This window comes from Gymnogyps californianus, chromosome 2 (genome assembly GCF_018139145.2).
Source record: "Gymnogyps californianus isolate 813 chromosome 2, ASM1813914v2, whole genome shotgun sequence".
In the NCBI taxonomy this organism is placed as follows: Eukaryota; Metazoa; Chordata; class Aves; order Accipitriformes; family Cathartidae; genus Gymnogyps; species Gymnogyps californianus.
The window spans coordinates 139,782,774-139,806,811 of NC_059472.1; the positions used below are offsets into that span (position 1 = coordinate 139,782,774).

General features: G+C 39.3%; 1 protein-coding gene across 1 annotated transcript in view; it reads right to left on the reverse strand.

Annotated features, from left to right (window-relative positions):
- SDHAF3 (succinate dehydrogenase complex assembly factor 3) overlaps nucleotides 1-21,649 on the reverse strand; it is a 34,389-nt gene extending 12,740 nt beyond the window's left edge. The window contains exon 1 of the mRNA XM_050892150.1: nucleotides 21,488-21,649. Within this exon, the coding sequence (XP_050748107.1) occupies nucleotides 21,488-21,649 (162 nt within the window). The remainder of the gene's footprint in view (nucleotides 1-21,487) is intronic.
- Between the last annotated feature and the right edge of the window lie 2,389 nt (nucleotides 21,650-24,038).

Below are 24,038 nucleotides of genomic sequence, written 5' to 3' on the forward strand. Positions count from 1 at the left end.
AGTCTGGTACTTTTGAAAGTCCTACTCTATAGAAATAAGTCAGTATATTTGACCACAATCATTTGGTTACAATTCAGTTCTCCTTGCTTTTAAATAGCAGCAATAAGGCATCTCTAGGAAAATAAACGCATGCTGATGTAACCGACATTTTCCTTAAGACAACTAACAACATACTTATATTTGTAAACTTACTCTATGGAAAGGAGGCTTATTACTGCAATTAACATGTACTTCATAGTACTTAATAAAAGGCAAAAAAGATTAACTCATTGGTCTCTGTGCTAGACCCAGTGCAAATTTTTAAAGTTCTTGTTGCTGCAGCAAAAGATGCTAAATGACGTTCAAGTTTTAGTCCAGACATACATTTTGTAGAAACATAAACGTACCTCTGTCAAATGAAGTTAATAATATAAATTGTTTAAAAAGTCTTCCATATCCTCCAAGCAATAGAACAAATCACCATTTCCTTCTTCTTTAGTTTTATTGCTCTCAAAATTACAACAGAAAGTTCCTTACTCTGTTTTATTTTCCTAAAATATTGTGATAACATAATTCTAAAATTGTGCTGATATTTTTAGCAGTTCTTAAGATCAAAAAACTCTAGTCTACAAATTTATGTATCTTACCAAGGGTTTTTAACTTGCAGATTTTTATACAGTCTCTGAACTACTTCAGAAGTAGCCACAGAAGTTAACTGAAAAAAACCAATGTGTCATCAGTGTGTTCAAGAGCCGCTATAAAGGAGCATGCATCTCTACTGACTATGTAAGAGCCCCCACATCTGAAAAACCCCGAAACTTCTGTAATCATCTGCAAGTCACTATCTATTTATCCCTTTATCCGATGGCTCTGACATTTAAGAGGATTTTTATAGGATTTATTGTGATTTGCTGTCACAATACAGCAAGTATGGGCTGGGCTGTCACAGAAGACTGGAGGGATTAAGTACAAAAGGAAAAAGGAAAATTCACTGATCTGCTGAACAAGTTTCAAAATTCAATAAAGTACTGTAGAGACAGTTAATTTGAAAGCACTTCTAAAAAACTCCACAAAATACTCAGTACTGTTCTTGGGGAGATCAAATACATATTAAATTCAAGCCTGAACACATTCTCCTGTAAACTCTATACAACAAATACTTCAAAATTAACTCACCTAAATCTTGTCCTATTCCTTCTTTTTTGTTTCTGCTATTACAGGAGGTTTTCCAACTATTAAAGGGGGTTTGCTTTGAATTAGCAAATCAATGACAGGGAAAACAGGGTAGGGGAGTAATAAAGGGATGGAAATCAAGTAAGTCAAATAGCTGAGAGTTGTACATACTTCATTTTGAAATGAACACTCAGTTAACAAAAACGTAAGCTTTCACAACAAAAATCCAGACTGCCTACTTATTCCTAAAAATTCTCACCCACCTAGACCCTCTCCTTTTTCTCTGTGCTACCACAGGCTGTCCAGTCCCAAGCAAAAATACATGTTGAACTGGAATAGAAGTTAATTTACCTCAATAATTTAAAGGAAAGCATCTTAAAAAGAATGCAAAAACACCAGAGCCAAGAAAATAACAAGGCAACCTTTCAGAAACACAAATGTGCCACGTTAAGATTGGTCAAGCCGGCTTAGCTCTGTGCTCTGGCTGCCAGCCTCCTAGGTGCTTTCACAGCCGAGTACCATGGTTTCAATTATGGGTAAAGCATCAACATTTGGAGCAGAAGCAGCCTGCCTGTAGAGAAGATACCAAGAATGGAAAGTGTAGCATGTTAGTTCCACTTCTATGTCAAAAAGCCCAGAGATAAACTACCTCTGCTCTGAGTTAAGTGGTACCATGTAATCATTTTGGTATGGTACATCCACATCCACTCAGATGCTCTCTCCACGCTAATACAATGATACTTTTATCATTAGCATCAATGTCAAACTGCTGCACTGTTTGTTTATACTGTATTAAGAAACAAGTCCTTTTTCTACTGTATATGATCAGGAAGAGAAGAGTTTTCAAACTGACTATATAGTAAGTTCTAGAAAAAATCTCTGCTTGCCATCCATTGATGATGCGAATAAATAGGTTGCCTCAAGGTTTCTACCAGTCAGAGAATACTAAAACTATTCAAGAGGTTTCATTAGTGTTTCAAGACTTCAACATTAAGGAATTATCTCAACTTACATTTGCATGGCTTTAAAATGACTCTGGACTCGTTGAAAGCAATGTAATGCTATATGAACAATAAAAACTTGAATTACTTTTGAGTTGTTTATATGTCTTAATGAATTTTGCTTGCTAGCCAAGAAAATATGGAAAAGAAAGTCTTGTGTACATCTGCCTGCAAGTAGGCAGTTACATAAGAATCAGGATGACTTCTTGTCTCACTCACCCCTCTGCAGGATGGCTTTTAGAGCTACCTATTTAAGGTAAACTCCCAATTAAGCTACTCTGCTTTTTAATTTAGTCACAGGATTCACTATAGAGTTAGGCCAAGACAGTAAACAGGAAAAAACTCTCAAATAAGTTGCCTGAAGACACCAGCAGAATAATCTTTAATAACATTTACATCACCTACCACCCAGCGATGCTTCCCCTTGAACCACACTGATGGTAAATTATGGGGTCTTCATGAGCAGGGGTTTATTTCAGTCTTAAGGAGGGGATGAACATTAGCATGCTTTGTAGTCCTGCAGAATGTTTCATGTGCCTCTGACAAAAAATCATGCTCGCTAAGTGGGGGGGGAGGGAATAATCCTCCAAGTAACATCAGTCCCATTGCATTTGTGAAGCTGCCAGTCCAGGGGAGAGCTTAGACTAGTCAAACTAAATCTGTTTAGTGATGTAGTGGAAACTCCTCCCGCTCACCAGTATCATGAAGACGCAGCAGGTGAGCACAGCACGCAGATGCAGCAGGTCACAGCTCTGAGCACTGGCCCTGCACAGGAAGGCATCAGATTGCAAGGGTTCCTCTACCATCCCAGCACGTGCCCCATTTCTATCACAGAAAAGATGGGTAGACTAAACAGTTGTTTACACCAAAACCCACTTGTGGGCTGCTTGCTGAACTGTCCCTATGGGCTAGACATTGAAGGCATCTGCACAGGCTGGTCCCAGGGCCATGGCCAGGCATCGCTTTGGTGTCCTGACCATGCTGCGCTTCCCAGCTCATCCCAGCTCCCTGTGGATCTCTGACCTGCAGGCATGCGCACTACAGTAAATTCAACCATAAAGTCCACCTGCTGTTATAGTGCAGGACTAGCCTTTACTATTGACTGCTGCCCTAGAAAACCAGAACAAAACATAACTTATCTTCTCTATGTCAAAACATAACATTTTAACATGAATTCTTAATTTCTTAAAAGAGGAGGACAACACTGAAAACAAGACTGTACACCAATTGGGGGGGGGGGAAGCAATGGGACCATTTGTATTCTACTATATTAATTTATGAGAAAAATACAACAGATCTCCTCATCTTCACTGAACTGCTTGCTATATCCACTATAGCAGTGACTTTACAAATAACAGCTTTGCAAAACATCTTCCTTTGCAGAACCCAGCTTAGTAATGCTTTATTTCATCAGGTGGGTGGAGAATTTCCCTGGGAAAGTTCTGCCACAATTGCTGTCAAAATTATCATACCTATTTGAAATATCTTCAGGATCCTATCTTCCCTCAAAAATGCTTCCTACAAGCAATCTAATCACAAATGAAAAAAAACAAAAAAGTCCCATTACTTGGGAAAAAGGAAACCTTTGGCAAGTAACCTGGTAACTTGCCAGCGACAGATGCATCACTGTACCAAAAGCTTTAATCAACAAATGCAATATGCTAAATAGTGTAAGAGGTCATGAGAACTTCATCTTACACAACAGAATTGAACATCTGAAGGTGACAAAAAAGACAAAGCCAAATAAAACAAATTCCAAGTGCAATTCATTCACACTGCAATTAAATCCATTACACACTGTTGCATGCTTTCTGCTAGACTACTAAATAAATTCAAGTGAAGCACTGTTAGATATCAATCTAGCTAATGCATCCTAAAATTGTAATGCCATGAAAGACTGGAACTAAGTCTTTTGGATACCACAGAATTGATTTTCAAAAGAAAAATCTGCACAAACTCATATGCTTAATTTATTCCTACCTGTACTTGTTACTGTGCATTAGAAGTGTATATTTGTGCAAATAAGTGCACAAACAATCCATTAAAAACAATACAATAAAAATTAATAATGATGTAGACAGCATTCACACCAGTATAATACTGGTTTCCAAGCCCTTGCTAATTGCCGTAAAAGTCTTTCCATCACATTTACACTTCATACTGTCTAGCACATTAACCCTCATTTCAGCCACATATGTAATTTATATGGCTGACTTGTGTCTCAATATAAAATCAATATAAAAGCTTCTTCGGGCTGCTCTTCACCCATACAACACCCTCTTACAGGCACTGCACACAATGAACTTCACAATGTCATAGTCTCACCTGCTGTGGCCCATGAGAGTTTAAACTTGGCCCATGACATTTCAGAAGTGGGTCAGTAAAAGGGAATGAGGAGAAAGTGTGCTTACTTGCCTTATCAATGCAAAGAGCAAATATCAACAAAAGCTGACACTGAAAGGGTTAATACCAGTGAATGCTCTCATTGAATTGAAGCAGAAATGAAATTATAAGGAAACAGTAGTATTCAAATAACATTTTTCAGATCTAGGATGCAGAGTAACAAGACACATGTCTGGCAATCCCTCCTGGCTAGAAAGACAGCAAGGGGGTTTTTTTGCTTTCTTTTCCTTCCAGGAATATATTTTCCACCTATTCAGAGCAGAACATTCACAATTGCTGCTGTACAGACATACCGCCCAGCTTTGATATGCAATTTCATAAAGGCCTAGAGAGTCTCCCTTTATTTTACCAGACCAGCAACAGAATAGCACTAGAGAGTTCAGAACTTGTTTCTTAGAACGGCTCAGATCTGCACACAGGATCCAGAGATGACGACTCTTGATTTGGAGAAAGTTAGATAAATCTAGCAGTTGATGAGAATCTGATAATGTAAGGGAGAAAGAATCCAGGAAAAAAGCAGCACTTGCACTTGACAGCAGAGGAGTCAGAGCTCTGTCTGCAGTAATGACTTAAAACAGTGCCAGGGAACGCTTTGAGACCTCAACCACCCACCCTGGGAGCTTGGTGCCACAGTCCTTGGCACAGGTTTTGATTAAGGATAACCAGCTTTCTCCCAAACAACTCCCAGGCCCAGCTGGTGAGCTGGCACAGACCAGGAACTGCTCCCAGCATGCAGTTTGGATGTGGCCACCCTGCTTTGGAGGGTAAGACTTTAACAGCATGGACATGGGCTGTTCCACTGTCAGCTGCAAAGCAGGCCCAGACACATCCAATTCAGCAGTACAGACACAGCTTTAGCCCAGCAGTGGTGGGGCCAAACAGTCAAACTAACAGATCTGCAAAAGGTGTATTCCCAAGTCAAATGCTTGTTTCACACACTGCTTGGTTTTGGCTTAGAATCTCCTCTGTGATGTGCAGTTTTTGTATTGGGATAGTTTTTTCCAAAACCTCATCACTCAGCCTGTGAAGACTCCGAGTGGCAGAGTACACCGTCTGAAAGGGATGGGATTTAGCAATATGTTATCAAGCAGAATTAATACAAAGGTTTGCTTCGATGCAAACAGGTAAATGCTTACGTTATTCAATTGTAAAATTCAGACTCCTTTCTCTTAACCAAATACTCTGATAACATGAATGACTTCACCTTCATACTTAAGTAAAAGAGCTGAAAGGAACTTCACCTTCACCTACAGCAAGTTCTCCATGCTTCCCAGCGAGGTAAGCAATAGCGAGAGATTGGTGGGCTCATTAAACCATACTATTTTCCTCCTTACTATTGCACAGCAATGCCTCAACTTATTTCCAGTTAAAAATATCCACTATTTTCTTTTTTCTATTTTCCCTGTCTTTCCTTGCGTATCTAGTTTCCTGCCTCATCCATAAGATATACTTATGAGTAGTTTAGATAAAAGTTACCGTCTAAAACTGTGCTGTATTGAATACAACAAAAAAGTATCTTACTTCCTTAAGCAAGATATAAATTTGCCTTCTATTTGCAAATTTTCAATTCTACTTAGTAAAAAAACCAAAAAATTAGTACTATACTAAGTATTCCTCATATTCTGTTGTACATGTTTATTTTATTAACAGAAGAAATACCTTCCAAGTATCAATGACAATACAGCAACAAAATTCCTCAAGTTTGTTCTCTGTAGAGTATGTTGCAAAAAGTACCCAGTGGTCTTCAAAAAGGCCAGTCACTGCAAAATCGAGCATACTTTCAATAACAAAATCAAAGTCAAGCATATTTTCAGTAACAAAATCAAGCATACTTTCAGTAACAAAATCAAGCATACTTTCAATAACAGAGTTTGAAAGTTCGATGTATGTCAATTTAGCAAAGTCAAAACGAAACAGCAAGAAAACTATAAAGCATTTAACAGACTCCCTCCAGACTTCTGTCTCTGTCTCAGTTAACAGTGTTACAAACTGCAGCATGTTGGAATGCTGATTATTTTGTCCAACATACTTTGTACTAGAAGTACAGCAATTTCAAGATTGTTTTCCTTCTTACTAACCTAAAAGCTCTTCAGACGGATCTCTGTTTCCTTCAGGAACTATTCCATAATCCAGGCAGCCAACATCTTGTTACACTTCATTTTGCTCCTTCAAATTTCACTCACTGCCCCTCTACTGGCATCAAAACTGAACTGGTCTCCTTCCAACCTAAAGGACTTATCAACATTATCAATGATAGACAATTCTGCCACCATGAACTCAGGAAAAAAAAGGGAAATTTTTCCAATTTTTTGTGACTGATCCTACCAATTAGGTGGCCACGACTCAACCACATGCCTACAGGAGGCAGCACAACATTGCTACTGTCCATTGAGAAGACTGTCCGGCACAGCTGCAATTTCAGAAGAATCCAATTAAATCACCTTATGATTTCAACATGCTTTGCTGCAGGTCAAAACCATTAAATACTCAATGAAGTAGATGGTGTCAAATCCCTGAAATACACCATATATGTATAGTGCTTATCTATATATACACGTATACAGAAAAAAACAATCCTAAAGGGTTAGAAGTAGTTAACATCTAGAAAATTCAGTTTGTGAAACACCTATTAACACTGGGTAGTTGATACTAGTCAATGCTAGGGAAAATGTCCTAAAGAGAAGCAAATTTCTTGTAATGTCAAATGAAGTCAGAAAAACTTTTTCCTGAAAATTATAAAAATAAAACAAAAGGCAGAATATAAAATTTCCTAGCAAGAGCTGATGAATATAAAAGCAAGGTCTGGAACCCTGAACAATTCCATATTACCCTTTACAAAAACAGGTTATTGGTAATTATTGAACAAATGCTGATAAAAAATTCTCAAATATGTTTTCAAGCTAGACACACACAAAATATCACTCTACAATCATGAGTTTATTCAACTTCAAAAAGTTAACGGTAACATTCCTCTTCTGACCAATTCATTAGCTAAATTCTATTTTAGGATGTGAGTTTCAATACACAGCAAACCTCTACTGCTGGATGAACACACCACTCAGAATAGTTCAGAAATACTATTTCCACGTTTCCCCATTTTTTACAAAACAGCTTAATATCTACTTATCTGGAATCAGACAATATACACTCAGGAGAAGAACCTGTAGTTGTCAATGCTGACCTTCCACCTTAATCTTTCCATTTTAATTGTTTTGCTATTCTCCACTGGACTAAAACATTTTTAAGCATCCCTTTATATTCTTCCATTCAGAATAAGTTGAATATAAATGACCACAGAAATTAATCTTTACCACTGGAAAAACACACACTTACGATAATTAAAACATCCTAGTTTTGAAACATCTCAGACATAGAAAGTTAAATTTGAAAAAAAAAAAAAAAAAGGGCAAAACAAAACATTTTCATCTTACAATTACAGCCTTTCCAGAAAATCAAGAGCTATCAATGTTGTAAAACCAGCAGCAAGGACCAGACAGCAGCAAACAGGCAAGGGCCATATCTAAACTGACACATGGTCTGCTCCAATCCTGCAGGTTCTTGGGCTGCCTTTCTAGCAAAACCCAAACTATAGAACCCAAACTACAATTTAAATGAGCCCTTTCCCAGGAAACATGCAGGAATGCAATGATACTGGCACAGATGGCTTTTTTCACAGTTAATTCTCCAGGGTTCAAATGGCATCCCCAGATCATCACAGGTTTCCCACCAGCAACAAGAAAATGGTCCGCGTTATTTTTAAAGGGGGGGAGGAGGGGGGAAAATATATATATAGTTAACAGATCTTCTCTCAACAGGAACATAAAACTAAACCCTTCAGAACAATACACATAGGTGGATGTGCGTGAAAAATCAACAACTCGCTAGCCATACCGGGAAGCCTTCCATTACTGGCAGACCGGATCCATACAGATGGAAGGTGTCGAGGCTGGAAAGACGGCATCCATCACCTCAATCCAGGGTCTGCTCATCCAACAGTATTTACCAATTACCAAAATAAGTCTTCTACTGCAGATGTCTACAGAGGCCAAGACAGGCCTCGCCCACATCCAAAACATCAGCTGCTAAAAAGATGGTAGTTTAAAGTTTGGAGATAGCAATATGCCATTATTCATGTCCCAGAACATCTAATCACAGGATAATGTCTTTCCCAAATTTAGAAAAGACAAACAACAGAATATTCTTGCCCAGGATTCCCTTGTCTATTTTCACTGCACGGCTTCTTAGTTCTCTCTTGGCAGATGCACTTACAACTTGGCCAGTTGTTTTTCAATATGCCTAAAGGTTTTATAAGGACTTGTCCTATTGCAAGTCATTGAGACTCAGGCTTCTAAGTCATCCTCCTCACTACACCTTTTCAGCAATCCCGATACAGACACCTTTCAACCACCCAAAATCCTTCCATAATGAAGCTTCCCGAGTCCTAAAAGATTTCTGGGTCATCCTCTATTCAACTAAAATACTGCTCTACACAAAACTCTGAAGAAGAAAGGCATCTTACTCTATGCACTGCCATTTTTCCAGCCCTGGGGTTTAATGCATCAGCAGGAAACAATACTTTAAGAAGCTCCATTGTAAAATATAAATGTTTTGTTTATAGCATAGGTTGTTCTTATCAAGGAAAACAAAGACAATCCCAGGCAAAGTGCCATCAATGTTTCTAAAAACAAAGGTCTACCACAACTACTTTCCTCTATCTAGTCAAGTTTGGGAAACTAGTCTGCTGCTGAGGAGTGGCATCTGCTGGCAGACAGGCACTCCGCAAAAATCAGATTCACCAATAAAATAAAGAAAGAAAAAAAAAGGAAAATCAGAGTTCACATTATTCACAAAGCAACTTTCACTTGCTTCTTGACTGATAGGATGATGATGTTTTTCCTAACAATGTAACTCCTTTCAGCTATAGTGATGGTACTGAACTGCCCGTGAACCAGAACGACATTGCTAGCACTGCCTATGAAATTTCTTTTCACTAGTCAATCAGCAGCAGAACTAGTGAAAAAAACCCGCAGCTATACAAGATCTCATCTTTGTAAACCACTAAGGACATAATATATGTTTGTTATCTAATTAAAACTCTTCACATCATGGGTCTCAAATAAATTCTTACAATGACTCACCGTAATGGATGTTAAAAAGCTCGCTAGTGTGCTTCACTGCGAACAATCAACTGAATTTAAAAATTCAAGAGGCCCAGAAAACAACAGAATATCGTGATTTGCTGTACACCTTGAAATTAATTTTAAGCATTAAATCAAATTTAAACTACTGTAAATGAAGTTCATACACAGAACAAGTCATTTCAACATGAACCAGAATATCCTTAATTTTAGAGCAACCTGCTTGTACCACAGCCTAAAGCTGACCTACACTTTCCATGAGATGCTATTCTTATAAGCCATAGTTCCTGTAACTGTAGCAGACTGTAGCTTTTTGGCCTAAAATATCATGGCGGATGACTGACACATGCCATATTCGTTTTGGAAGGGACAGAAAAAAGCGAAAGAGATTCAGTTTAAATGTTTCACCCATGTCCAGGAATGAAAGTAGGAATAAATATGGTTTTATACTATATTTTCATTTTTAAAGAAAACTTCCTACTCTTAACAGCACCATGCAATACCAACGTACTTTGCAACAGCATCTAAAATGAGGCATTATTAATAATAAAGTTTTTCTTTTGGTGGAAAAAATATGCATATTGGGCTATTACTATATGCTTCCAAAAATTTAATCACTTTAAAACTCAATAGATCCCTTATGAAAAAAATAAAATAAAGTACAATTTTAAAAGAAGACTTTTGTGTCTACATACCGAGGCTCCATCTCCTCTGGGCATCCTCTACTGGGGGCTACTGTGGCTAATCAGAATTTTGTAATGGCTTTTCTCAGCTGCCAGGTTAGTCGGACGAAACCAGAGCAGAAAGCTACTGTGATAATTATCTCCCTTCCTAATACCATAGTAGCAAGCAAAGGTGTGCTTTTATATCATGTATGTCATAATATATGACATCTGACATCAGATCTGTGGCTAAAGAACCAGCTGGTTATCCGACTACCATTATCCAATGTTGATGTGAAACATCAGCAATCATCCAGTTGTTAGACTTTTAGAAATTAAGGGAGGCTGCTGTTGGTAAACACTAGCCATGCTCACAGAAAGACCCAGCCCTGGTGTCCTCATTGCTCCACTGGGGACCTGGTCACAGCACTTCCCAGCTCCCTTCCAGCCCCACGACATTAGAAGCCTACAGGTGGAAACCACGGAGCTGCTGTGCACGTGCCAGTACAGCGTCCAAGACGTAGCCTAGGCACGATCACTGATGGAGGTACTAAGGGTATTTCATTGGGCCAGGAATGCTTGCTGGAAAATTTACATTACCGATCTAGATTACAAGATGAGAACTTGGAAAGAAAGACTGCAATAGGGAAAAATAAAGAACAAAATACTATACGGTATGTCAAAATTATACATCTATTAAGGACTACAGGAAGAAGAAAGTATTTAAGCTGATAAACGTGCCAGAGAAAAGCCTGAAGAGGAACGAAAGAAGCAAACTTATCAGGTTGGACCGTTTAATCACAAGACTATGAGAAAAAGACTTTGAAGAACTCCAAGAACTTTCCAACTGTAGGAAAAAAGGGACTTTTACCATGCCAATATCTGTTGAAAGATGTAGAGTCACACACTGGCAGTCTATAAAGTTCCTAGAATGTGATTACAATTTTTTTTAAATTTTTTAAATATCGTGGAGGCTAGTGCAGGGTGTTTATCTTAGGCTGGTTCTCCATCGCAGGTGTGACCCATCTAAAAATCCAATTGTGAAAAGCAATTTGAGTAAAAATCATCACAAAATGAGAGATCAGCACTCCGAAAAAGGAAGCGTGAAAGAGGAATATACGAGATCTCTTTGCAGAGAGATCAGATTTACTTCTCCAATAGAGAAAAACAAAAATGGGCTTCAGAAAAGCAAACTTCAGCACCACTGGGGAACGAGAAGTGCCAGGGCAACACTTTGAGGGATAACAGAGTGTTGTAGGTGCCCTTTTCCCTGCTAGGGTACCAAAGGGTAGCCATGCTAAATACTGCAAACTACTAGGGTAGCTGCTGCATTTCGCTACTGGGGTAGCGAACCACTCCAATGCAAATCAAAACCAGAAAGCACATTATGAAAACATTATGGGTAAACCAGGTGGAAACCACGGTACAGTTTTTTAATTAAAAAGCCTTCTCAAAATCTGCAGCAGCACATTAACAAATCTCAATATGTATTTTAATAAATAATTTAACAAAAATTGAATCTGTGAAAATTCTAGTTTATATTAGAAAATTCAATACCCTACTTGTTTCTAGTACAGGAACAAGCCTTCTCAATTTAAGTATTTGCTGCCATCATGTGTACACTTCAAAAACTGCAACCTTATGAAGGACACTTTATCAAGTCAAAAATCAGCTATCAGACTACACAGGGCATTACAGACTTCAGTTAGAAGGTGATGAAGTTTCAAAGACTGCTAATGTAATATGAATTCTTCCCTCAATACAGATAGCATACAAACTCAATTGAATTACAAAGCATGCTTCTGCTATGCAATCGTAAAAAGCAAGAAACTGATTATGAGCTAAATGGTATTTGGTGGTCCAGAGAAAATAAATCAATTGCTCTGGTTCCTTCCATGCTGGTATCAATACTACCAACACAATTCAATACCTTCAGTCACAACATCTCCAAAGAAGCAACGGTGATGGGGACTTAAGTTCAAACCCTTCCACCAGGCTTCTTCTGGTTCAGATTCAGAAAAAGATAAAAAAGAAAAGAAAAGAAAAAAAGAATGTTGCAGTGACCTAATGATCTGTTCATTTCCTCTACATTATGGAATGGAATAGTTCAGGAAGAGGAAAAAAGAAGTATAAAATAGCATAAAACTAGTGTATCAATTTTACGTCATTCAGGAATTCCCACGGAGCAAGGGAATATGCACCTACATTTTAAGGATCAGTTGCTAGCCAGTCTTGAAAGATGGGTGCAAGATCAATTTAGAAGGTATTCTACAGATTTAGCTAGTTACTGCAGGGGAAAAAAAAGTGCATCATGCTCTCTTTCGCCTCAGTCTGCTCTGTCTCTCACTAATATCCCTGAAACAATGAAAAAGGAGCATACTAACAGGACTGAAGCTCCCCACATATCACTAAGCCTAAGAACCAACACTCAGGAATGCTACTTCTAGTATCACTTCTAACTTACTTTTAGTATAATGAACATTTCACTAGAAATATCTCATTAACATTACTTCTGGAAATGACCTTTAAAAACCTATAAATTCAAACATTTTATTAGACACTATGATTAAATATGTTTTCCAAATCATATCCTTCAAAAAATGCAGTTTGAAATTAGCAGCTTTGAGACACAGAAATAAAAATATTTCAGCAGAAATTTTCTGCTCAGTGTATTCCCAGGGGTGAGCTGCGCAAACAGCAGGATATCAATTAGAAGATGTACGGTTGTAAATACAGTCAGCTTCAGCGTTAAAACAGACAAAGCTCTTGGCATTATGAAAGACGGCTAAAACAACATGAAGATTGATAAAGATGCTACTAAATACAAGATTATGAAGTCAAAATCTGAGGTTCAGCTTCTTGCAAAAAACATATTTGATTAATTGACTTTAATATTAGTGAACTGTATAAAAAAGCCTTCATCCCTTAGCAGGTCCAAACACATCAGTGTGTCCTAAGTACAGCTCTATATTCAGATGTGATACACACATCTGGGGCTTTAAAAATCCTCCGATTTCTATAACGCTACTTGTGCGGACACCTCACATTATGCTGAAAGAAGAAAAAAGAACAATTCCAAAACAATTATTCAGATGTGCTCCAGATTCCATTTTAACTCGCAGAAAATATCAATTTTGTGTCTACACAGGACAGAAAACCACATCTATACAGTATGCGCAATCACAGCACTCATAATATTATTGCAGTAATTACAAAATATGGTACTTGATAGCACTTGTGGAAAGTTGGCAGTGTTTATAGCGTTGATAGTGGAAATGCACTGAAAACATAGTAAAATCTACCATGCTTACAAAACACTACAAACTGACAATATTCACACAAGTACCAAACAAATGCTAGAAGGAAGGTGTCAATAAAATACAAACATGCAGAAATCCTTATAAATTTGCAATTCCAATTCCTACTCAGTTTGACCCACTACATTGTCTTAAAATACAACAAAGTTCAAAAGATTTGTGGATTAGTTACCTCGATATTATCTTTATCTGAAAACCTAACTTGCTACGGTTCGCTAAATTCTACTGTAAAATACTTTAAATAATAAAAATAGACAGTGCTGGAACATCAAGATGGGGCCAAAGCAATCAGAACACCCATCTCCTCCTCTTTCCTTTTTTTTTTTTTTTTAAGTCTAAGAGCAAACAAGAAATCTAACAATACACATACTTGCACACACGCAACTTAAAGACAACTTTTTAAGACATCAGTTTTCTTTCTGTAACCTGTACTGAGTTAAGCTTTTTGAAACGGCTGTCAAGGAACAGTGAAAAAGCAGAATCAGGCTAATTTGCAGCAAATAAGATACACTGTTAGATTCAAAGAGTACTCAGGGATCTGAATGCACGCTGCCAAAACAACGGATTCCTGATCATTACAGCTCTAGCTTAAAAAAATCCGGAGGCCCTGAGAATTATGTGCTATTACGTATACAATTTATACATAATAAAGGCTTTTGATTTCCTAAATTTCAAACACATACAGAAGTACTACGGTATGTTAGCTAGCATGGTTATGCATATGCTGTGTCTCGTATGGCTTGGACAGAATTTTATACCACCACTAGATGGAAACCTGAATTACCTTTTAAACTGACAATTCTGTAAATATTCCACTGCTGGTTCTGCTTCTACTGTGTCTGACCATTCCTACTTTCACATTTAGAGATCTAATCACATGCTGGCTGTCACAAACCTGTACTCATTAGGAAAGTATCCATGAGCAGGTATACACAAAACTTCTACAGTGTCTTTGAATCTGAGAGCATTAACATAAATATGCCCTGCTCATTTCCCAAGCCAGTGCTACTCAATGCAAGGAATAAACTGTTATGCATATTAGAGATTTACCCTACTTCTACAGCAATTTAAACTTCTCAATCTAAGTTATAACTAATAAAAATTGCTGTACTCTGCCAACAAATTTCAGTTGGGATTTAATGCCACACTTTAAATATCAAAGGCATGTTATATACTTTACAAATACATGCAATGATCAAATCATCTGAAATTTATAAACCTATTTGCACACCACGTATTTATACAAAGTTTCATCACTTCAATGGAATTTACCGTGCCATTATACCCTGAGGTGACTGGCACATGCAAGTGACTGACATTACTGTCTGATGTGACCCCAATGACTCAGATATTATTTCCTGCTGTGTCAAAACAGCTGTAAATAAAAACTTCAACTAGCAGACAGGCACAGTTATCAGGACAGCCATCTGCCTAGCTACATGCAATCATAGATATGATAACATAGAGATAATCGGCATAGTAACATGACAGAAACATTGAGAATACTGATGCCACAGCGTATGAAATTTTCAATTTGGAAAATACAACAAAGGTCTAAAACCAAATCTCACATTTGCCTTTAAGTCTTATTTTCCATCAACCCCAGACCATACCATTTTTTAAACAGGAAAAAAAAAAATGCAGTCTATTTACACATAACAAAGTTAAACAAAAGAAGTTGATCAAATGCTATCCCACACCAATATGTACACAGAAAAAAACCCCCAGGAAATCACTGGCCCTAGCAGTGGGCAGATGAATCTGAAAGAGAATGACGCTGCTCTCCAGACGGGAAGTACTGAATGCCCCTTCCCATGATGGGTGTGCACCACGCACAAGCCAGCGGGTATCCACGAGGTTACCCCAAGGCTCTCTGCATGAGAAAGCTCCCAGACCGCCTGGATTCTCCATGGAAGAGGAGCAGACACCAGCTCCTGCTTCTAAACCCAAATTTGAAGGAGCACTGAAAGGATGGAAGTGATGCCATAATATGAAAAGGACGTTATTACCGTGAAACTTTGCTATAGGGATCCATGTGGTCAACCTTTGCCTTTATTTTTTTGGTCAAAGGGACAATTGCACATGAATGCTGGTTCAGGAAACTCACCAAATCATGGGTGCACCAAGGCAAAATTGCCATCTTACACAGGTAGACTTCAAATCTTACAGCAAAGCAGGCCACCAGGAACGCCAGGTCAGAGCAGCAGGCTGATTTCCTGTGGCTGGTCATACCCGAATCCCACATGTTCTTCAATTTACCAGCCACAACTCCACGGCTCTCAGAAATGCGAGAAATTCTTTCCTGCCTTTTGAGAAATATCAAAGAAAATAGAGGAAATTGTCTCCAATTTAGTTCTTACAAATTAATACCCAGTGAACACCCTAAGTGGGGGCTAAATACCTAAGTCTCAGTAGGAATTTACTCTTAATAAGAAGGTTTTCATCCAGATAGCCATAAAAATCACTAAAAGCAAATTCCAATGTACCCGGTAATGTTACAATGAAATACTACTCTTAAATCCTATTTCACAACTTTTATTAAAGTCATAAAATGGCAAAAACCTTAAAGTCATATTTCATTTCCAAAAAAATGTATTTCTTTGTCAGGCAAAGAAAAGATCACTTATATAATGTACTTCACTGAAACTGAGAGCAGAATACAGAAAGTCAGCAGCCATTTGAGACCTACACATCCTATATATTCACTGAAAGACAGTACAAAGGGCAACCCAGATGTCCCATTCCCATCCCAGTCTGACTTCAGTACTGGCCACTGCTTCCTCTTCCACCCGTCCAACCTTCTTTGGCTATTTGCTCTTCAAATTCTCCTTTCAACATCTCAACCTATTTTTGAGTGCCAGAAGCTTAAAAATAAATCAAGAAGGGGAGGGAAGATCATACTAGCCCAAAGAATTAAGAAGCAAAAAATTCTGTAAGTGTATCCACTCACGAGCAGAAAAAGATGTATCAGGACAACTATGTCCTGGGAAATATGAGACCACCCCACAATCATCCCAGCAAACTAAATACTGCAAGTGACATGGGCAATTGAAAACAAATTTGATGAATGACAATTATTTGTATCATATCAAATATCATACTGACTTAAAAAAATTAGCCATTCTTGAGAGGCTACGTGACCAGGTTCCCCAGACAGAGAGACAGAGTTCTGCCTTAATTTTACCAATATAATGCCTAGACTTGTTAGCAGGAATGAAAAAAATGTCACCTTTCTTCTGAGTATACAACAGCAGATGCCAGCTCCCAAATCAGTCGCAGTTCATTTGAAAGCTTATAAAAAGGCTTTCAGACTCAAGAGTGGCCAAAGCATTTCAAAGGCAATTTATTCAATCTATCAGATGTGAGAAAATGTCATGTAATTCTGCAGAATGATTCTGCTCATCTCAAGATAGTCCGGACCTTCCCATCTACAGGGTCAGGCTTTTTAAACAAGCTAAGCATGAAATGGTCATTTTCAAAATTAAAAGAAGAATTAACTTAAATGATGTAAAACAAATGATTACTGAAATTACTTAGTTGAATATTCTACATCATATCATTTGTAACCTGGAATAAAGTAATCAATACTAGCTTAATATTACCTATTCTTAAGTAAGCATTCTCATCAGCTACCATATGATTTAGAAGACTGTTGAACTAATTCACTTATCATATCTGTCAGCATTAGTTCAATAGCATTCCAAGGTAATAATCACTATCAATCTAATTATATCAGCTGTCTCCTGTAAATGAGTATCAATTATTTTAATTAAAATATTAAATATTTAGGAAATAGAAAGGAACATATATTAATAATTTATATACTTAATTTGAATCTACCTGAACAACCATAATTCCTGAACAACAAAGCTTGCTTTCTTTGTATCCCCCTTTAATACCTTCCAGCAGGTTTCAAGACGCAAACCATCGATCCAACACCAATGATAGGAAAAATGCAAAATTTACATTGTTCTACTTTTATATAAATGTATACATACTTGCAGACTATCTCTATCAGTCTTATACACTTAAGAACTCTCCTAAGAATATTCAAAGGATAGTTTCCCTATTTTGTAAACGCAAACAGGTCAGTTTAGGTTTCCCATAAAATGACATTAGCCACCTACGCGGTTGGGTTCTAATACTAAACTCCTCAATTCCTATGCATGGCAAACACAGGGATCCCTTCTCATCTCCTTTATGTGAAAACAATACAAATCATTCACATACTAAGACAATATCATTTGGGAGCCTTTTTACCTCTTTTTTCCCCCATTTCTTTTTAAAGTTAATCTTAGAAATCTCCCTTCAATGTTCCACCTGTGCTTCTGTGGACTGTAAGGATATTCAAAATGCCTGTACCCCTGTTTGAGAATAAGGCTGAGTATTCAGGTTCTGCACTGAGATTTGGGTTCTTCCCAAAAGCCACAGAACAGAACCTAATATTAAAGAACTGCGGCAGTATAGAAGCTACGGTTGCTTGAATGTCCTGTAAAATTAAGATTCCTTTAATAGTTCTTTTTAAAGCTTTTAACAGTAAAATGCTACAGGTTTTTCACCATGTTTCACAAGAAGTAAAGGGAATTTGCTCAGCTTGTTTTCTTTGATAAACAATCAATATGTCCAGTTCCCTTGAATCAGCATGATTTAAATACCAAGGGGAAAAAAAATCATTTGGCACAACCATAATGCGATTAAAATGCCAGGCCTGTTAACTAAACTATTAGCAAATACAAATCAAATTGGAGGACAAGAAAGCATACCACAAACACAAGACTATGAACTAGTATATTCAAGCACACACAGAAGGTCTGACTATCCAAAAAAAGCCTGAAGAGTTTTAACAAAAGTCAAGTAGTTTCATGTTAAAATAAGTAGTCCTTGGAAATTTTCATTCAAAAAGCATATGGGGTGGCTTATTAAGATTATACTTCATACTGAAGTCCTGAATAAGGATTTGACTTTGAATAAGGATTCTTGACTTTGAATAAAAGTCAAGAAACATTGATGCAATCATCATGAATGCAATCATCATATCCATAATCTTTACCCTCTGGTGAATATACATTAAGATATACTATTTTAATATAAAATTATGAATAATAATTTTCTGTAACATGAGACATCATGCCACTCTGTACTAGACACCTTGCATGCAATAGAAGACATGAGCAAAGAACCTTTCCAGATGGAAGCTGAATACTGACAACACTAAAGTGCATACAGTAAGGTATACACGTACCTTAACAAACAAGCAAATCGGGAAGAACAGTGCTTGACGTGCAACATGCCAAAATACTGTTAACAGAGCTGTAACTTTGCTTTTTTCCCCCAAAAATGGCTAAAACATAACAGGGAATATAAACATCATTTTGTATTAATGTTACAGTGATTTGTTTGGGGTTGGTTTGGTTGGTTTTGGGGGTTTTTTAATAAAAATAGTTATGGAGGCAAGAAGTAGTTACGGTTCATATATGTGAAGTAGCATATCACAGCTTCACACATTGCTAACTGTGCAATTCATACGCCCTTCAAGAACTGGGCGCTTCACAGGTACGCTGGTGTGTTCTGCAAGAACCATTCTAGAGCCTCCAGCCTATTTCTGATTAAAAGAGTGTCCTGCTGCCCAGGAAGGGTGCAAAGAGGACTCCAACATGAATTAGAGCATCTTTCTCTGTTACCTAATCCAAGTCATCTACAGTCCACCCTCCTCAGTTATCTAGTTCAAGTCTTCCCGGTCACGGGACCTGGAACCACAGCATAGCCTAAGATGCAGAGTGAGTCCCACAGGCCAAAAATGTGAAAGTCTGATTTAAATTCCACCCTTGAAACAGATTATTATTTGGGGGAGAAAAAATCCCAGAACAAAACCAAAATTAAAGATGAGAAGAGCCACATTAACTACTTGCTAATGTCTCCCAGCATCTTGTTAGAAGAGAGACATATTTGCAAAGTACTTTATACGCACACACTCAAAACAGTTATTAAATTACTTTCCTTTCCTTGAACATATCATAGTTAATAGCACTAAATGTCAGGTTTCAAAATTCAACTTCTGTTCCTTGTAGTCTAATTTTTTTCCCAGTTTTCCCTATAATCTACTTTTAAAACATTTTAAAACTGAGAAATATTTTCACTATTTGTTTACTTCACAGAAATGGCTAAAGATATTTCAATGTAAGCATTTGCTTCCTTTTCTAAAACTATTTTAAGGAAGATTTTAGCACTGAAAATAGTAACCTGTAACTTGCCTTTTCAGCTCATGTTAAAATTGGAAGCAGCGATGCGGAAACATTTTGGCAATATCAAGTAAACAGCAACTGAGAATTACAATAGCATCAGGCATTTGAGAGGTAGATACAAATTTTCCGGATTTCAGGATCTATCAGTTGGCAAGAGGCAATTAAAATACACTTATTCCTTTCCTTTGGAGAGAATACCAGGCAGCGTTCTCCCCGCTGGTTCCCGATGCCCCAGCACAAGCAGAACGGAGCTGCTTTACCCCCAAGATTTCAGCTACAGCGGGTAGAAGGGATGGGTCAGATCTCCCCCCCGTTACTCTTCTGTTGGTAAACCGGGAGGCACAGGACGCTACCAAGGCTAACCAGCTTCCAGGGCAGAGCAGAATACAATTTTCTTCCACAGAAAGGAAAATAGTTTTGAGATTCAAAAATACTACCAAACCAGGAGTTCAATGAGCATGAAAATTAATGGGAAGCTTGTCTATAGATCTGTCTCTTGCAGCTGTTTTTATGCTTTAATTGAAGTTTTTCCTCCATGAAGCGTCTATAGAATTTGCCTGTCGTGTGGATTTTTTGGCATCTATTAACATGTTGGCATCTGCTGGAGTTCAGGCATGTGGGGGAAGCACCTCAAGAGTCTCCCTCCTCTGCTGCTCATGAAACTCGTTACATCCTAATCACTTGTGAGCAATCTGCTTTTCTGTCGTTGGTAAAACCAGCCACTAAGTTCAGGGGGACAGGCAGGGGGTGGGGGTAAGCAGAGAAGCAATGTTCACGTAAGACTTGTTTCCTTAGGAAACAGTCTGAAAAAATGTCACTCAAAAATTAAATACAAGTTCATGGGGAAGCTATTTACACCTATGTATTTAGCTAGTTATACAATTAGCTATATATGTAGTTATAAATATATATATACACATTTATCTAATGTATTATTATAAATTATACATATAATTTTGTGTATATATTTTTATATATGTATATATAGCTAATTATATAATTGTTGTCATTCTGTTATATATACTTGTGTGTGCACAGTTCTAATCACACATAGATGAGGCAAGGAAATAAGAACCATAAAAGATAACCTGCCCAGAGATGTAAAATTACAAGGAATTTTGTAACTCTGTAACGAGCTCGCCCTTCAGGGGAGTGTGCCCGAGGAAGACACTCCAAGCACAGGAGCCAGCAGTCGACACCTCAGCGGTAATTAGCAGCGAAGGAGCTAACGGGCATTTTCTATCTCCCTTTCTACGACACGTATCCTTAAAGAACGCGAAGTCCAGCGAGCGCCAGGTAACAGCAGGGCTGGCAGAGGCGGCGAGCGAGGGTCCGGCCGCCGGCTAAAGGGCGGCTTGCGAGAGGCCGGTCCCCCTTACCGGGGCGGGCGCCTGGGCCGCGCCTGGGCCTCCCCTGCGCACCGGCGGGCCCCGCCGCTCCCGGCCGGGGGAGGCAGGCGGCGGTTGCGCGGCGCCCGCCGGCAGCGAGGACCGGGCTCGGAGCCACCCGACGGGCCCGCGGACTCGGGAGGCGGCCCCCCTGTCAGACCCCCGCGGGGCGGCGGGCACTTGCCTCCCATTCCCGCAGGAAGCGCTGGGCCTCGGCGGGCCCGGCGGCCCTGTGCTTCCTGAACTCCTCCTTCACGTAGCGGTCCCCCAGCGCCCGCAGGGCGGCCGGCAGCGCCCGGTGCAGCAGCAGTATCCGCCGGTACAGACCCCGCGCACCGCCCGGCATGGCGGCGGCCGAGCGGGGCCCGGCGGAGCCCTGAGGCGGCCGCACCGGGGGCGGGGCGAGGGGGCCGAGCGCCGGGCCGGGCCGGGCCTCTTCTGGCCGCGGGAGGAGTGAGGCGGCTGCCGTTTTCAGTGACTGCCAGAGTTTAAGCGCGTCTGGAAACTAAAGCTCCGCTTTCTATTTCAGAAAATAATGCCGAGTAAACTCAGAGCCTGCTTTTTGCAGAAAACTCACCTGCGCCGTGTTCATCTGCACAGTGTTTAAAACGTTGCCAAGAAATTCAGTTGCAAATATTACTTTTAAAATAGATGGAGGATGAATAAGCAATTCACGTTGTTTCAAAAAGATGTGTGCGGATGGCAAGGATCGCGATAAAAATCTTAAAAAACAGCTAATTTTTAGCTTGGTTTTCACCACCAGAACAAACTGTGCACTTTATACCTGGGTAGAATTTGGCAAAAATGAATTAGCCCACTAAAACCAAGCTTCATACGCTTAAATTTGATTTATCCGCATTTTTAAGCATGGGTGCATTAAGAGATGGGAGGAGGCGTACTTACTGCCGCCATGGGGCTGCTTGGGACTTTGCGCCACCATGTTGTTACCGCCGAGGTCCCACTTTCTGTTACCTCCCACCTACAGCCCGAGCTGCAACTCCCCAGCTCTCTCATAAAGTTTTTTCAGCTGTTTAACATCACATCCAACCCACCCACATGGAAAAATCTTCAAATGTCAACAGTCGTGGATATTTTGAAAAAAGCAGAGTCTTAAAATCAGGCGGTGGCAGCAGTGGCAAAAGTCCTGCCTCATCATGGGTGCCTGTTAAGCTCCTTCCAGCCAGTCAAATCATTGACGCTTCAAAACAAAAAGGAAACATTTCCATAGGCCCAGGGAGCATTAAACTTTCCCAGGATACTCAGAAATATCATAAAAATGTACTACCTTGTCAAAAGCCCAAGTCATTATATGTGAGCAACAGAGGAGAGAGCAAACTACAGACTATGTTGCTCACTACCGTTTCTTGATGTTTGTTTATTCTCCTAAGCACTTCGGTGATGGAAAACTGAAGTTGCCAGTAACACAAAAGTTACCGAAATAAAACAGTTATAGTTTCACTTTTTCTCACTGGCAGTTTCCAGTTCTCTCCGTGCCTGTGACGTTCTCAGGGTGGGCGGACAGGCCCTGGCAGGGGAGGCCTGAGCCTCAAATTGATTGCTTTTGCTATATTTTCAAACTGTATTTTCTGCAGACATTTCTTTGAGGAAGGATTTCTGGACTTTATGCATTTTGTCTACCCCTGTGTCCTTCAATATGTTCAAATCTTTAAAAGAGTGAAGCTAAAAAACTGATTTGCTTTATCAGTTTTATTTGCGGTGATGCAATTCCACTGAATTATCTGAGGGTGCATTCATTTACAGAATTTATTTAAATCCTTTTAATATAATGACCATCATACCTAACGTTGCACGGTGACAGCTTTCTCCTTGCTATATCCATACTATGGGTTTTTTTAGGCGTCCTTTACCTTTAGTGGCCTGCTTAAGCCCTCTACTGGGCGCTTGCTTTGTGGCTCAAATGCTCAGGATGCATCAGCTGGATCTGTAACCTTCAACATTTTTTACACCTTGTCTTTCTGTCCACAGAGACCAAAAGCCATTTTGCCCATCCTCTGGGGCAGGTGGTTCCTGCCCAGCATAAGAGGAGGATTCCTGCAGCATCTGTGCGCCTCCGGGCTGCTTCAGCTACAGCTCTTGAGCCTCCTCCTTGTGCCTTCCCTAGGTGCTGCTGGAGGAGCAAGGAATTTGCCAGTAAATTCCCCATGGAGCAGAAGATAGAGCTGTAGGCTCAGCAAGCTGTTTGATAACAGGCTAAGTTGTCAGCCTTTGCCCATTAATAATTTTTATATCCCAAAGTCCTCAAAGGGCTCTGCACTATCAGGGAATGTGGAGAGGCTGCAGAGGCAATTGAATGCCATATCCCTTGGGTATGGCACAAAAGGACTCGCTGTCAGAACTCGTTAAGCTATAATAAGATATTAGACATATGATTTCCATACAATGACCTCTCAATCATCACTACTCAAAATATCTATGCTACAGCTTGCGTCCAGACACAATTTTGGCTAACGTGCATGAGTGCAACTCCTCCGCTTGACTCTTGCAGACACCTGCCCATGCTTCCAGGCAGCACTGCTTCTGTGCAGGGCACTGGAGCATCTGTGCAGCTGGCCCTCGTGCTCCACGGCCTGGGAGCACTTCTTAGCTTGCACCAAAGAAAGAGGCACCTCAGGAGAGGGATTCATCCCACCTCTTTTGGGCAGGTGGAGGCAATTAATCCCTACTTCTTTTCAGCTGTCGATAGAAGTATGTACTGGGGTATATGTGATTTAGAT